Below are 15,086 nucleotides of genomic sequence, written 5' to 3'. Positions count from 1 at the left end.
TTTACTTTCTTCTCTAACACTGTGTTTTTGCACTATTTAAACCAAATTGAACATGTTTCATTATTTATTTGAGACCTAATTGATTTTTATTTATGTATTATATTAAGTTAAAATAAGTGTTAATTCAGTATTGTTGTAATTGTCATAATTACAAATATATATATTGTAACGACCCTGGGTTTATAAGCGCGGAAATCGACTCTGCCGCACGAGCGTGCTTTTGTGGCACAGTCGATAGCGCGCCGGACCTCGGGCTAGAAGGTCAAGGGTTTGAGACCTGCTCCCTGCCTGTTTCATTACAATATATATAAAAATCGGCCGATTTTTAATCGGTATCGGCGTTGAAAAATCATAATCAGTCGACCTCTAATACAAAATAATTTAAGTAGTTTAATTACAGATCTAAAAGTGATCCAATCCTTCTAGAAAGTTATCTTAGTCGGCCGGGTCCAAATCCTCGTTGTCCAAATCGCTCCCCTGATCTGAGTCCGACCAGTATTTTATTCAAAGCTTCTATGTCAGTATACTTATTCATAGCTGCCTTCTTTTTAGCTTCCTGTTTGATATTCTTAGTTTTTACATCTCCCCCCCTGAAGCCATATTTTATGCTAAAGGGTTGATATTAAAGCGATTTTTAATCAGTTTACAATGTAATTTGCTCGGTAGCAATAGTTCGCATTACGCATAAAAGGTTCTAGGCCTTGCTTGGTCCCACACAGGTTAACTGCATATCACTGGAAAGCTTATCTCATCAGCTACAAGACTGTCAAGGTGCCATAGTAGCCAATCCCCTGTGTAATGGATGCCTACGGGCTAAGCAGGCAACCTCATATTTTTGAAGTGCAAAGATAGTCACTCAGTGGACGTTCGATGTAGACATTAAGTCATACATAATCAGATAAAATTGACAATAGATTTGTTACCACCCACCTACGGATTCATTTCATACCCCCCCTCAACGTTTGGTGAAAATGTTGTGTAAAATATACATTTTGACTCTGGGCTGGTGGTCAATAATGGTAGGTCACAGGCAGACAAATAAGACATCCTCATGATCTGTGGAGTCCCGGCTTTCGGTGGGTATCGACGTATTCCGTGTTTATTTAGTTTATGCTTCACGACGCTAACCGGAATGTAGGTAGCAGCCATCTTGAAATGAGGTCATCGGCTCGGCCTGCCCTTATACATTCGTATGCCCATATATGGTAGTAAGTCACAACAAATATTAAGGCACAGATCAATAGCCAAGATTATCAGCTTTCTGCAGACACCCTGCTTTTGCAGATAGGGGCTACCGTTCTCATACCAGACTGAATAGAATAAAATGCAATTTAATAGGGTCCCCAAATATGGGGACTTTACATTTAAGAGGTTTAAGCACTGTGGCTGCATGGGTATGGACATAGGTAAGAAATAAGAACACTGTGACAGTGCTCCTCTGATTTGTCAGTAACCTCTCCCCTGTCATTTCCCTTCAGTGTCTCCAGAACCAGTCCAGTGACATCAGGCTGGTGTCGGAGCGGGTGCTGTGGTGGGTGTTTAAAGACGAGGCCACGCCCTCCCTGGAGCCCGCACTCATCAAGCCGCTGGTGAAGAGCCTGCTGGACAACACCAAGGACAAGAACACCAGCGTCAGAGCCCAGAGCGAACACACCATCGTCAGCCTGCTCCGACTGCGTCAGGGAGAGCAGACCATGCAAGTCAGTGACAAACACACTTGCACAAATAAACAGTCTCAATACTCATTATAAAGAAGATAATACTTGGCCTGATGGATTTGAGTTGTGCGTGCATTCACAATACAATCTGTGATGATATGTTTGTCTTTCAGAGCGTCAGTGCCATCCTTGACTCCGCTAGTAATGAGCTGCTGTCTGACTGTCACCGCCGCTCCCTGAAGAAGATCTCCAGCCTTCCAGACTCTAACGAAGAGATTGACGACACCATCCTCACGTGATGGACAGGATTTAACCCAGTTTTAAAAAATCCATACTGTTGCTCTTGTACTCAGAAAAGACCTCAACGGCAATCAAGAGAACTCAGCTGTTATGTCTAACAAATACATACATCTATGGAGAGAACCCTCACACACGCATACATCCCGAATAACTCCATGTTATCCATGGACCAAGGATGAGTATGAACACTCGCTTTCCTTCATATTCCCACTCTTTGGACAATTTCATTTCTTGTTTAAGTGGCTCTATAAACATTTATAACATTGGTTCTCTCTCACAAAGTGTAGGTAAAACTCCTGTTAGCTCACTGCATAAAGAAAGTAATTTGTGCCAATAACCTTTTGACATTTAAATGTGTATTAAATGTCCCTCTTATTTTCTTGAATTTATTTAGCGCATCACTGACACCAGTAACAAAGCAGCAATTAAATTTAGACCCCTGCTTTTCCGCTGTTTTATCCCTCTTTGGTTTTGTGTGTGAGTTGTGTGGGGAAAGCAACCAGTTATCTTTAGGATAAAGTTGATATTCTTATCAATATTACAGTTGTAAAAAGAAATCAAATAAAACTTGATTTTATAATGGTTGACAATCTGAATTAACTTGATTCTTTTTGGCACCCTGTCACTGAACTTGGCTTTTTGCCTTGATACACAAACTACACAAAATTTGTCAGTCCAGGGCCGGTTTCCTAAAAGCATTTTAAGGCTAAGTTAATCATTAGAATATTGTTCTAAAGATAAACTTAACCATAAGATGCTTTTGGGAAATCGGGCCCTGAGCAGGGGTGTCAAACTCCTTCCAGGGAGAGTCTTGTGTCTGCTGGTTTTTCCTTTCGATTAAGACCTAGACAACCAGGTGAGGGGAATTCCTTACATATTAGTGACCTTCATTCATCGATCAAGCATAAGGGAGGAGCGAAAACCTGCAGACACCCAGCCCACCATGGAATGAGTTTGACACGTGGTGTAGAGTTATAGAATGGAAAAGTGCCAACCTGAAGTCAACAGCACCTTGAATCTATGAAACCGGGCCCTGGTCAAGGGTGTACGGTTATTCACCGAGGTAAAAACAGTTTCAGGTTGGATATTCACACTTTCAAACTTCAATACTTTTCAAACCACTTGAGCCACAGACTTAAAATAAATGTCATGGAAAATTTACTTAACTTATTTTCATGATTTCTATATTAATTTGGTTTCCAAAGCTAATAAACATTTGGAAATGTGAACAGCATTTTGTATTCCTAGTTGAATTAGTTAGGGAGCGTAAACAAAGTACCAACTTTTTTTCACATTTGAATTTCAATAGCTCCTTGGTCATGTGACCTGACCTCAAACAAGGTTCAGAATGTACACTCAGTGGGCCTACACATTGCACACCCTTTAGTTGGTCCATTTTCATCTCGCACGTTTTACATGAATTTTTCAAACTTTCTCATTTCAATAGCTCATTGGTCATGTGACCTACTGGACTCAAACAAGGTTCAGAATGTCCACTGACTACCCTTCTATATTGCACACCCTTTAATGTGTCCTTTTTCATCTCACACGATTTTACATGAATTTTTCAAACTTTCTCATTTCAATAGCTCCTTGATCATGTGACCTACTGACCGACTAGGTTCAGAATGTACACTCAGTGGGCCTACACATTGCACACCCTTTAGTTTGTCCATTTTCATCTCACACGATTATGGTGATGCCATTTGTTTCCCTTTCTGTGATGATTTCAGCCTGCCAATTTGTTGATTTCAGTCCTATTTGATGGTAAAGTTCATACTTCCCCTTTAGGATATGAAGGGGGCCATTCAATCTTTTCATGTTGATATCTGTAGAAGTACAGGTGACCCTGAACATGTGGCAAAAGGAATTTAGAAAATTGCCTGCACAGAAGCAGAGTTAGAGCACAACCTGTAAACCCATGTTATCCTTAGGGAGAAACTCTGATCTGTCAAACTGTATAAACCGGCGGGTGCAACTAGAATAACTCTAGCTTATTCACCCTGACCTCTCCCTGATGACCCCAGTTATTTTTTGACTTCCCGGAAGACCAGGCCTTGGGGGGCGACCTGAGGCCGTCGGCCTATTTTAATAACACCCGCGGACGTCTAGTAAGGAGCCATCCATTTGCCATATGGAAATTTAAAAAATTCATGTAAAATCATGTGAGGGAAATGGACAAACTAAAGGATGTGAAATGTGTAGGCCCACTGAGTGTACATTCTGAACCGTGTTTGAGGTCAGTATGACCAAGGAGCTATTGAACTTCTAAAGTTGACTAAATTAATGTAAAATCGTGTGAGATGAAAATTGACAAACTAAAGGGTGTGCAATATAGAAGGGTAGTCAGTGGACATTCTGAACCTTGTTTGAGTCCAGTAGGTCACATGACCAAGTAGCTATTGAAATTTTTAAGTTTGAAAACGTCATGTAAAATCTCATGAGATGCAAATGGGCAAACAAAAGGGTGTGGAATATATAAATCTTGTCAGTGGATATTCTGACAGCAGTTGAGGGTTTTAGGTCACATGACCAGAGAGCTATTGAAATTCAAAACAAAGAAAAATTGATTCAATTGAAATTGATTGTAAAATCACCTGAGATTAAAATGGACAAACAAAAGGTTGTGCTACATATAAGGCTACTCAGTGGATATTCTGAAAGTAATTTGAGGGTTGTAGATCATAAGACTAAGGAGCTATTGAAGTTTGAAACTTTAAAAAATGTATGTAAAATCTCATGAGATGTAAATGGACAAACAAAAGGGTGTGCAATGTGTAGGCCCATTAAGTGTGCATTATGAACCTTGTTTGAGGTGTGTGGGTCACATGACCAAGGTGCTATTGAATTTCAAAAATTAAAATGAATAATTTAATATAGTGCAAAGAAAAAGTGTGTCTATGCCATCGGGTTAGCTAGAACCAGTTTTAGGAGTAATGGTTAAAGAGCTATTGAAATTTGAAAAATATGATTTGTCACTATGTTGACGGTCCCTAACTGCTGTTGGTGGAAGTAAGGAAAACTACAGACGAATATCCAATCTGAATCTGTCTTTATATCAGTGAGTTATTCGGGAACAAATTGAAAGCTGCCAACCTGAAGTCAACAGCACCCTGCATCAATGGGCCCAAGACTTTGTCGTGCGTCTGCGCAGTGATTCTGGGTCGCGTAAGGGTTGGGTGCAGCCACCACCAGACAAGGAAACTGAGTTCCGGCTATTTGTAGCGTAGGGAAAGTATTGCTGACACCTCGAATCCCCGAGAAAAAAGCCGCCGGCTTGGGGGCTAGCAATTGGGCATAGGGGGGGTAATCATTCTAATTCATATTGGGGGTAGTGCTTGTGTACGACAAGCCACGGGTTCGGACAGCAAGTCGATAAGAAGAGCATAGTAAACGGCAAAAGGCGGGGGTAACCCACCAACTACCGGCATGGCCAGGGACTACGATTACCTATTCAAGCTGCTCATCATCGGTGACAGTGGTAAGCGAATACCGGGGATGCGTAACGGGAAATGGGCCTCTCCAGGTATTTACACAATGAGTCGCAGAAAAGTAGGTCGAGGTTCCTAGCGTGATTTTGGACTCATGTTTAAGTGAACGTCACTATGTGTAGTTTTAAAAATGCACAGAAATATTTTGGGGAGAGAGCGGTGACACTTGCGCTGAGGTGTGCATCGCTGGGCATGTCAGCCGATCAGGCCAGATATTGCACGATAGCGTCTAGTACTGCCACACTGGGACGAATTCCATCCATTTTAAGGTATTTCTGTTATTTAGCGGAATATTTTACTAACTTGCTATTATGGCGTTGCAAGTATGTATATTGTAGCTGAACATTTGACTTATTTCTTACAACTTGCCAAGTGTTGTTAGCTTGCTAGCTAACTTGCCAGTCAACGTTAGCTATTGGATCCAATTTTTTTTTGTTAGCCCAGGAGCTAGCTAACGACTAGGTAGAAAGCTAGCCTCCCTTGAGTTGACAACCAGCTACTCTGGTGTTATCCTGCTGTGAGCTGGCTAGTTTACGTTAGGTGGTTTGTCAATGTAACGTTAGTTAGAAGAAGAAAAAAAAATTCAGCAGCGTGTTCCCTGTGTGAAGGAATGTTAACTATGACAAACTAGCAATATTTATGTGATACTGATTGCATCAAGCGCAGAGTTGTTTACAATGAGCCCTGAATGATTTCTAGATGATCCCCTAGCATAGGGCCCTCAAACTCAACTCTGGACCTCGAAGCCAGTTCCACTGCGTTTTTTAATTGTTCCCCTCGAATCAGGGACTTATTTAGACCGGGAACATCATGTGGGTGCAATTAATTATCAAGTAGAACAGAAACCCTACACGGTGTGGAGCCTGATGGTTAAGAGTTGAATATCTCTGCCCTAGGGCCTAACGTTAGTAGACCAATAAGGAAGGAATTTAAATGGTTTACTATCAAGATCCAACTAAGTGATTGAATTCCATAATACATTTGCAGTTTTTTCCACCATGTTTATTTTAATTCTAGAGACTGCTGCATTCATGTGAAAACATACATCTACAAGCAACATTGCATTTCCAAAGATCCTTTCAGCCATTGACACTCCCAGTCCTGGCACTATCCCATCAGCTGGCTGATCACAATAGTGGGCAAGACAGCAGCCCTTTTACTACCACAGACACACAGGGTGCTGTGTCCCCTTGGCTGCAGTCTGGAACCAGTATTGGTACCGCTGTTGTGAGATTCAGGGAAGATTGAAACCAATGCTCAAATGAGAGTCCTGACCCCCCCTTGTCTCAGACAGAGAGCCTAAACATTAAATTGCTGCCCAGATAGATCTGACATACAGGGTTTAGGAGCTCTGATCAATGGTCCCTTTCGGCACCTCTTGGTCCTTCGGCAGGTAATTGGTCAAGGAAAACCAGTGTTTGGACTGACAGAGGTCCACCTCACCTGTAGCTGGTGTTTTCCATGACAACAACAAAGCAGAAACCAACTAGCACCCACCCAGGCTACTGTGCTTCACCTTTGTTACCTGGCCTAAATATAGTACTGGGGATTTGAATAACATGTACTGTATTTTGTGGCTTTTGCTTATTGCCCTGGACAGTCGTTTTTACAAGTGAGCAGGCAATGGCCTATATCTTCACCACAGGTACCTAATATGACTGCTTAAGTACTCCTTCAAAGACAGGGCTGCACTGATAAGTCTTTCCAAGTATCACTGAGGGATGTTTTACCAGTCAGACCAGATGTGGACATGCCAGGTACCAGAGCTTCAACGGGTTTCTTCTCGACTCACTCAGTCATTGATTATGATTCCCTGTTATCAAGACTGATTGATGAGGCCGGGACGATACCAGTATTGCGATATATTTTTTCCATGGCAACACGAAGCAGATAACTCTTTGGTCCTATAACAACCTGCTGTATGGAAAATATTGTGTGCTTTAGCTTGGAAAACAAATAAATGTGACTCTGGATGACAACCTAATGATTTGTTTCCAACATTAAGGCTGTTTTCTTAAAGAAGTTAAATCCGCTTTGTGTTTTGTTCCCTTGCCATGATACTAACGAGTATCGCAATACGGGTATCGTCCCGGCCCTACTGACTGACTAGGCTGTCCAGTCCATCATTCAAAACAAAGAATGGTTTTCCTGGCATACAACGGCCTGATTTTAAAAAGATGATAATGACATAGCCTATATGGTGATCTGGTTCTGCTTTGTCTGGGTAGCTGGAAGAGCATGACTGAACTCTTATTATCCCCCTGATTGGACATCAACAGGGAGGAATGTGTGATGCAGTAGAGCCCTGGGATTCCCCAGATGCTCTCTGTGTGAATGTTAGGCTTATGAGAGTTGTACTTGTCTTTGATGTGGTTGTTAGTGGCCTGACAGGTGACAGTGTTGTTTAAATTATATTCCACCCGCATATAGGACACTATCTCTGTTTCTTGTAGCTGCCAGTAATGTTGAGTCTGGTGAACGAATGAAACTACAGAGAGCGATCAGAGGGATTTGTTTTCTGATGGGCTTTTAACTCGGGACCAATCACCCGCAGCCAGACACGATCACATTACCTTCCGCTAGCAACTGATCTGAGCTGTTAGTCCCTCCTCCTGGACTCACAATTCAACTCTGACAGTTTTGCCAACTCACCTGACGGTTAACTAGCCCACCTGTCTGTGCCTCTTGGGGATTTCGCTGAATGTGTTATCTCATTGCTTATTGGTTGACAATACAAAGTTATTAGCGAAACCGTCCCGGGATGTTATGGTCTGTACCTGACCTGCATCATTTGTATCAAAACTATACCTCTGTGTTATTGTGATTTTTAACCTACTAAAGGTAATGCAGAGTTCAGCTATCACTGTCTTTATACAAGGCTACAGTAGATAACATGTATTTGTCTGAGTGCCTGCTGTCAAGGGCTGGCTATCTGACTGTGCTAATTTACCTATACCAAAGAGGTCAGGAGACACACCAGCCTAGTTGTAGGTGGTTATGTACCTCTGTTATTCTTCCTGGCCATTTTATGATTAGAGAAAAAGAGCTGTGGAAATCTGAACTCTTTACAAAACAACCCAAACTTAGATAAATCAAAATCTTCTTTCAAATGAGCTTACTTCTAGAAACCTCTGTGTAGCCTAACTGTCATAATTAAAGGGTGGTAAGAAATCACATCTCCTGCCTAGCTTGTTGTAAGCCTTTTTAACCTGACTCAACCTGTCCTTTTCAGGAGTGGGGAAGAGCAGTCTCCTCCTGCGGTTTGCAGACAACACATTTTCAGGTAAGAGTAAATGTTACTCCTAACCCCCCCCTAGCAGGTTATGAGTCATTTGGTCTGTTGAATTTGAACAACTGTCCAACTTGCACTGTGTACAGTGAGTACTTGCCTTGCAAATCAAACACTGGGTCTCATAACCTGTTTTTTTGTGTGTGTGTGTTTGCAGGTAGTTACATCACCACGATTGGAGTGGACTTCAAGATCCGGACAGTGGTGATCAATGGGGAGAAGGTGAAGCTGCAGATCTGGGATACGGCAGGACAGGAGCGCTTCCGCACCATCACCTCCACGTAAGTACAGGAAGAGGCAACGCTCACTTTCACACTGGGCTGTTAGCAAGACTCACACATGCCCCATTGACCATGCAACATTCTAACATGTCAACTGATATTCAGGGGATATTTTACGATGCCAACTTTTTAAGATATGTTGAGCAAGTACTTCTCAAAGACATTTAAAATAACACCTGTGCTCTTTTTGGAAACTGATGGAATTCTCCACAGAGCCTAATTACACATTTTAGTAACAGGCATGTTTTAGTCATACAGAATTATAGGACTGTAAAGATTGGAGCTCAATGCCTCTCTCACTTGGGTGTCATCCCCATTGTTTTGCTTCACCTTGTTATATTTACTTAATTTGTACCAATGGAATTTAATTTTTTCCTTGTCCTTGCCGTCACTCTCCAAATGTTCACATTTTCTATCCGTTGTGTACCTTGGCTGCATGTTTGACAGATAATTACTCCTGTGCAGTGTGGAGTCTGGGTTTCTTGGGACACCGGTATTTAGCTGGCTGTCAAATGCATCTTTTTTTTCTTGTAATGTGCCAAGTGGAATATGGTCACGTCATTGCCTTTTTTTTCAATTGTGGACACAAATTACAAGCAAAAACAGAATTGGAAGACATTCCTCTCTGAATTCATATACGTTTTTGAACTATGGCTGGTATCTTCTCTCAAGTGAGGACTTTCTAAGCTGAAGTGGATGAGTGTGCCCAGTCATTCTCCTCTCTGTCATGAGAAATAGGTGTAGTGATTAGAGGTTGACCGATTATGATTTTTCAACGCCGATTTAAAATTAAAATAAATAAAAAAATGGACCAAAAAAAGCCGATACCGATTAATCGGACGATATTTCTTTTTCTTTTTTTATAATAATAATGACAATTACAACAATACTGAATGAACACTTTTTAAAATTTTTACTTAATATAATACATCAATTTAGTCTCAAATAAATAATGAAACGTGTTCAATTTGGTTTAAATAATGCAAAAACAGTGTTGGAGAAGAAAGTAAAAGTGCAATATGTGCCATGTAAAAAGCTAATGTTTAATATGTTCCTTGCTCAGAACATGAGAACATATGAAAGCTGGTGGTTCCTTTTAACATGAGTCTTCAATATTCCCAGCTAAGAAGTTTTAGGTTGTAGTTATTATAAGAATTATAGGACTATTTCTCTATACCATTTGTATTTCATATACCTTTGACTATTGGATGTTCTTCTAGGCACTATAGTATTGCCAGCCTAATATCGGGAATTGATTAGCTTGAAGTCATAAACAGCGCTGTGCTTCAAACATTGCGAAGAGCTGCTGGCAAACGCAGAAAAGTGCTGTTTGAATGAATGCTTACGAGCCTGCTGCTGCCATCCACAGCTCAGTCAGACTGCTATATCAAATCGTAGACTTAATAATAATATAATAAACACACAGAAATACAAGCCCTAGGTCATTAATACGGTAAAAATCTGGAAACTATCATTTCGAAAACGTATTTTATCAAACGGGTGCAGGTTTTAAAAAATACACTTGTGTATTGATTTTTAAGAAAGGCATTGATGTTTATGTACATTGGTGCAACGACAGTGCTTTTTTTCGCGAGTGCGCTTGTTAAATCATCACCCGTTTGGCGAAGTAGGCTGTGATTCGATGATAAACTAACAGGCACCGCATTGATTATTTGCAACGCAGGACAAACTAGTTAAACTAGTAATATCATCAACCGTGTGTAGTTAACTAGTGATTATGTTAAGATTGATAGTTTTTTATAAGATAAGTTTAATGCTAGCTAGCAATTTACCTTGGCTCCTTGCTGCACTCGCATAACAGGTGGTCTGCCTGCCACTCAGTCTCCTCGTGGAGTGCAATGTAATCGGCCATAATCGGCGTCCAAAAATGACAATTACCGATTGCTATGAACTTGAAATTGGTCCTAATAAAATCGGCCATGCCGATTTAAACGTTCAACCTCTCGTAGTGATGAGTAGTCTGTGTTTCTGAACAAGAATGCCGTCACTCAGGAAGGTGGACTAAAGGTCTGTGAGCTAGTCCTCATTACAGCACCTTACAACCATCTGACTCACACTACTCTCAGTTTGACATGGACAGCACAGCGTCTAAAAACTATTCACCCCTTTGGACTTTGACGAGGACTGTACAGACCTTTGACACTGTTTGGCTTTGATTGCCTGGGACTATGAAAGAGTGGAGAAAGTAGAAACCTTGCCGCCATTCACTCAAAAAAATAAAAGGTTTTGAGAAAGAGAGGCATTTGAACCTGTTGATATGTTTTTTATTTTTTTTAATCAAAACCCTCTGGAAAATATGCCGAATTACCCTCAAACAGAGCTGCTGGTTTTCCTGTGGTAAACCTCCTACAAGTCTACAGAATGCAGTCAGTGTGTCTGGAAACCTGGCTGGCTGTGTGAGGAGAGGGGTAGCGAGTGCTGCTGGGTTGTTTTTTGCTGATTGTTAATTGTGGAGAAGTAGTGGCATGGTGCCTCATTAGGCCTAAGTGCATTTCAGTGGTCAGCCCAGCCAGGGTGTGTTTAGCCTTATGTCTGTCAGTCACAGTCCATAGCTGCCATATGTCTGTCTGAATATATGTCTTTGTAGTGGACAGCAGCCTGTGTGTGGTGGAGGAACTGCCCCTGTGCCTGTTGCGTGTTTCTGGTTCTCCATTCATCTGTGCAGAACGCCCCGCTGACTGGTCCGTTACTGCTGGGCTGTGTGTGACAGATGAAGCTTCTGTCTGGCCAATGCAATCACACACACACACACACACACACACACACACACACACACACACACACACACACACACACACACACACCCCTTTGAAAGCTGTATATTGTGTGTGTGTGTGGTGCACTGCAGTCAGAGGGGGGATGCCCCCTCTCTTTGTGGCCTACTTTTCAGACATTGTGGGGGGGGGGGGGCAGGTTTTCATGAATACTGTGGCTGTCCTCTACTTGCATGTCTGCCTTTCCCCTCCATGTATATCTCTCTGTCATATTCCTGTGATAAGCATCAGCTCTGGTTTCCTGCCGACCGCTGCCCTACCCTGCCTCAGACACACCCCTTCCTGCTCTCATGATTTCAGGACACTAATAGGGATTATTGAACTCCAAGCAGCATGTGGAGTTGGTGTATATGTAATAGGCTTTCAGTTCATGTTGGCTGTTAGAGGGCGACGAAAGGAAATAGATTATTGTTATATTGTGCCATTTATTGTAACAGGTCTGCGTCTATCCCCAATTCCATTCAGCCGTGGGACGATTAGTTCCTTCAGCGGATGGTCATGGGCTGGAACATGGATATAAATCATTTGTATACTGCAAATTGACCGCAATAACAGAAGTAGTATTTGACAAAAAACTGAATAATTTCAAACATAGATTACATTGGGATATGATCACATATGTCTCTCTATTTATGCGTGGGAATACTTGAACAGATTTCCTATATTAAAATCACTGAATTCATTTACTGGTGATTTATAGTCTTATGTTCAAGAACAAATCACTGAATATGTCCCACGGGCCATCTACTGAGGGGAACCCTGGTCTATGGGATCAAAAGGAAGCATTTCTACTTCATGTGAGAATGGGTAGTCCTTCAAGCATACTTTTGGCTTTGTTAACATCAGTTTGTTGGGATTGATTGAAAATTTAATGTGTGTTTGTAATACAGGTAACTGCCAAAATAAAGGAAATACCATCATAAAGTGGTGGTGGAAAATGCTGTCTCAGGAGTCGCTCCAGAATCTCCCATAAGTGTTCAATTGGGTTGAACTGGTGACACACACCCTATGCTTCTTTGAGACCCCCCCCCCCCAAACTCACCGAGATCTCGTCTAGGCAAAATGATGGGCAACTGGGCAATCTTTTATACATTACCCTGAACATGATGATGCTAATTGCTTAATTAGCTCAGGAACCACAGCTGTGTGGAAGAACTTGCTTTCAATATACTTTATCTGTCATTTATTCAAGTGTTTCCTTTATTCTGGCAGTTCTCTTTGAGTTGGGCTCCCCCTAGTGGACATGAAATGTGTCAAAATGCTGACCTTTCTCTCTCTCTCTTTCTCTCCAGATACTACAGGGGAACGCATGGGGTCATAGTGGTATATGATGTCACGAGTGCCGAGTCCTTTGTCAATGTGAAACGATGGCTACATGAAATCAACCAGAACTGTGATGATGTGTGTCGAATATTAGGTGAGTCCAGTCCACCTGTTTCAATGACCTTTACCCAGTGCAGTGTTGTTGCATCAGGGACCCTTGCAAGGCCTTATGAAATCCATCCAGACATTAAAACAAAATATTCAAAGATATGATTAACTTAGTAGAACATTAACTCGTTTTTTAAAAGTAATTAGAAAAATTTATTAATTTGCACGTTTCACCCTGTCTGTATGTGTGGGGGTTCACGTGGTTCTCTTACTTTCTGCATCATTTTCAGAGTAAAAAAATTTTGGAAAAATTTTGGGAAATGCTCACTGGAATCTGGGAAGTAATAAAACAGACTTTATAGTCCCTACTTGGAGTTGAGAAAGCTCAAATGGTCTTCCTATTCATATTCTTCCTCAGTGGGAAACAAGAACGACGATCCCAACTCAAAGGTGGTGGAGACGACTGATGCACAGAAGTTTGCAGAGCAGATGAGCATCAACCTCTTTGAGACAAGTGCAAAAGAGAACATCAATGTTGAAGAGGTGGGTCAGGGGTCCTCTGGTATAAGTAGTGGAAAGTTGAAGGGGTGGAGTTGTTCATGGGACATGGGCTTGAAGGCGAGTTTGTTGCTTTTAGTGGAGGGAAAGAAAACAAGCTCTCATCCTAAAAATGTTAGTTGATTGTGTTCACCATGTTTTTTTTGTCTTTTCCCCACAGATGTTTAACTGCATCACAGAGTTAGTGCTAAGAGCCAAGAAGGAGGTGCTGGCCAAGCAGCAGCAGCAGCAACAGAACGACGTGGTCAAACTCTCCAAGAACAGTAAACGAAAGAAAAAGTGCTGCTAGCGAACTCAAACCCCAATCACAAAGACCACCAGCGTCTGCCTCAGAGACGGCACACGGGATGGGACTCCAAGCATCTAAATTAAGATAGATTTAATAAATATACAATGAAAAAAATTAATTAAAACGGTCCCCTTTGAACGAACAAACAAATCATGGAGACTTAACTAAAAATGTACAGATTATATTAGTCAGATCAAGTTTTATTTGGAATTCAGCAGATGGGCAATATTTAAGAGATCCTCCTTTCTTGAAGGATCTGCAAGCTGAAAACTGACGGCCATAATGCTCTGATTTCTATATGCGTATACAAATATTCTTACATCCGTATCTATTTTCTCCTTGTCATTCCACTTCACACGGGACATTACGAGCCAAGTGAAACTCTGCACCTGAAGAGGAGGACTCACTTTTTCGGATGATACATTTTTTTTGGGGTGGGGGCAGTGGGTGTCGGTTGTTGGAACGGGTCTAAATGAAAAACTGGATGGGGTATGAGGGAAGGGATTCACAACCTTTTGTACATTTTTATTTTGACTTTTCAGACACCTTTATTTACCACGGTTCACACCAACTGATCATGAACTAATTTGTTTTTGACTTAATGGGGGAAAAATGATGATTGATGGGCACCCTTTAGCAACCAATACAATGGACAGAATTGGTGACTATCTTCTTAGTTTATTTTTTCACATTTTTTTTGCCAAGCTTTTTCTCCTCCCCTTTGTCCTATAGTAATGTCGATCGATCAGCCAACGACCTGTTCAGAGCAGTGAACCACTCCCATGGCCCGGGGGACACAATGCTCTGCCATCTACCACTCATTGCAGTCTTATTGTGCACTAAGTTTGCTTTTAAAAGAAAATCTTCCACTTTTTTTTATTTTATTTTTTTAACAATGATACTGCCAATATGTGATGTGAATGAAAAGTGAGTTCTTTGGCTCTCCCTGTTGGACTGTTGTGATAGAAGCCCACTGGGCGTAGTCGTTTTGGGTTAAGGCCTGGGTAACTCTCGGGCGGCGGGGGGGGAGCCCAGCGCTGCTCTCTCTAACCAC

At 41.5% G+C, this 15,086-nt stretch overlaps 2 protein-coding genes across 3 annotated transcripts in view; both read left to right on the top strand.

Annotated features, from left to right (window-relative positions):
- Positions 1-2,548, top strand: part of LOC111957389 (stalled ribosome sensor GCN1) — a 34,940-nt gene extending 32,392 nt beyond the window's left edge. Inside the window, exons 56-57 of the mRNA XM_023978187.2 lie at positions 1,479-1,700; positions 1,832-2,548. Of these exons, the coding sequence (XP_023833955.1) occupies positions 1,479-1,700; positions 1,832-1,957 (348 nt within the window). The 3' untranslated portion in view covers positions 1,958-2,548. The remainder of the gene's footprint in view (positions 1-1,478; positions 1,701-1,831) is intronic.
- Positions 2,549-5,126: 2,578 nt separating this feature from the next.
- On the top strand, positions 5,127-14,496 carry LOC111957615 (ras-related protein Rab-35). 2 transcript variants are annotated; one of them, XM_023978494.2, is made up of 6 exons: positions 5,127-5,439; positions 8,682-8,732; positions 8,896-9,019; positions 13,107-13,231; positions 13,604-13,728; positions 13,904-14,496. In XM_023978494.2, exons 1-6 carry the CDS (start codon positions 5,388-5,390, stop codon positions 14,030-14,032), a joined length of 606 nt encoding a protein of 201 aa, XP_023834262.1. In that variant the 5' UTR covers positions 5,127-5,387; the 3' UTR covers positions 14,033-14,496. The 2 variants fall into 2 exon arrangements, with proteins under 2 accessions (XP_023834262.1, XP_023834261.1); XM_023978493.2 differs by having other exon boundaries at positions 5,303-5,484.
- Positions 14,497-15,086: the final 590 nt, after the last annotated feature.

This window comes from Salvelinus sp. IW2-2015, linkage group LG33 (genome assembly GCF_002910315.2).
Source record: "Salvelinus sp. IW2-2015 linkage group LG33, ASM291031v2, whole genome shotgun sequence".
In the NCBI taxonomy this organism is placed as follows: Eukaryota; Metazoa; Chordata; class Actinopteri; order Salmoniformes; family Salmonidae; genus Salvelinus; species Salvelinus sp. IW2-2015.
The sequence above is the reverse complement of the archived record's forward strand: the minus strand, read 5'-3'. Positions and strand labels throughout refer to the sequence as shown.

Coding starts and splice junctions, on each gene's coding strand:
- LOC111957615 (XM_023978493.2), top strand. CDS start 5,388: ATGGCCAGGGACTACGATTACCTATTCAAGCTGCTCATCATCGGTGAC. Junction 5,485..8,681: donor CGGGAAATGGGCCTCTCCAG/GTATTTACACAA, acceptor TGTCCTTTTCAG/GAGTGGGGAAGAGCAGTCTC. Junction 8,733..8,895: donor TGCAGACAACACATTTTCAG/GTAAGAGTAAAT, acceptor GTGTGTTTGCAG/GTAGTTACATCACCACGATT.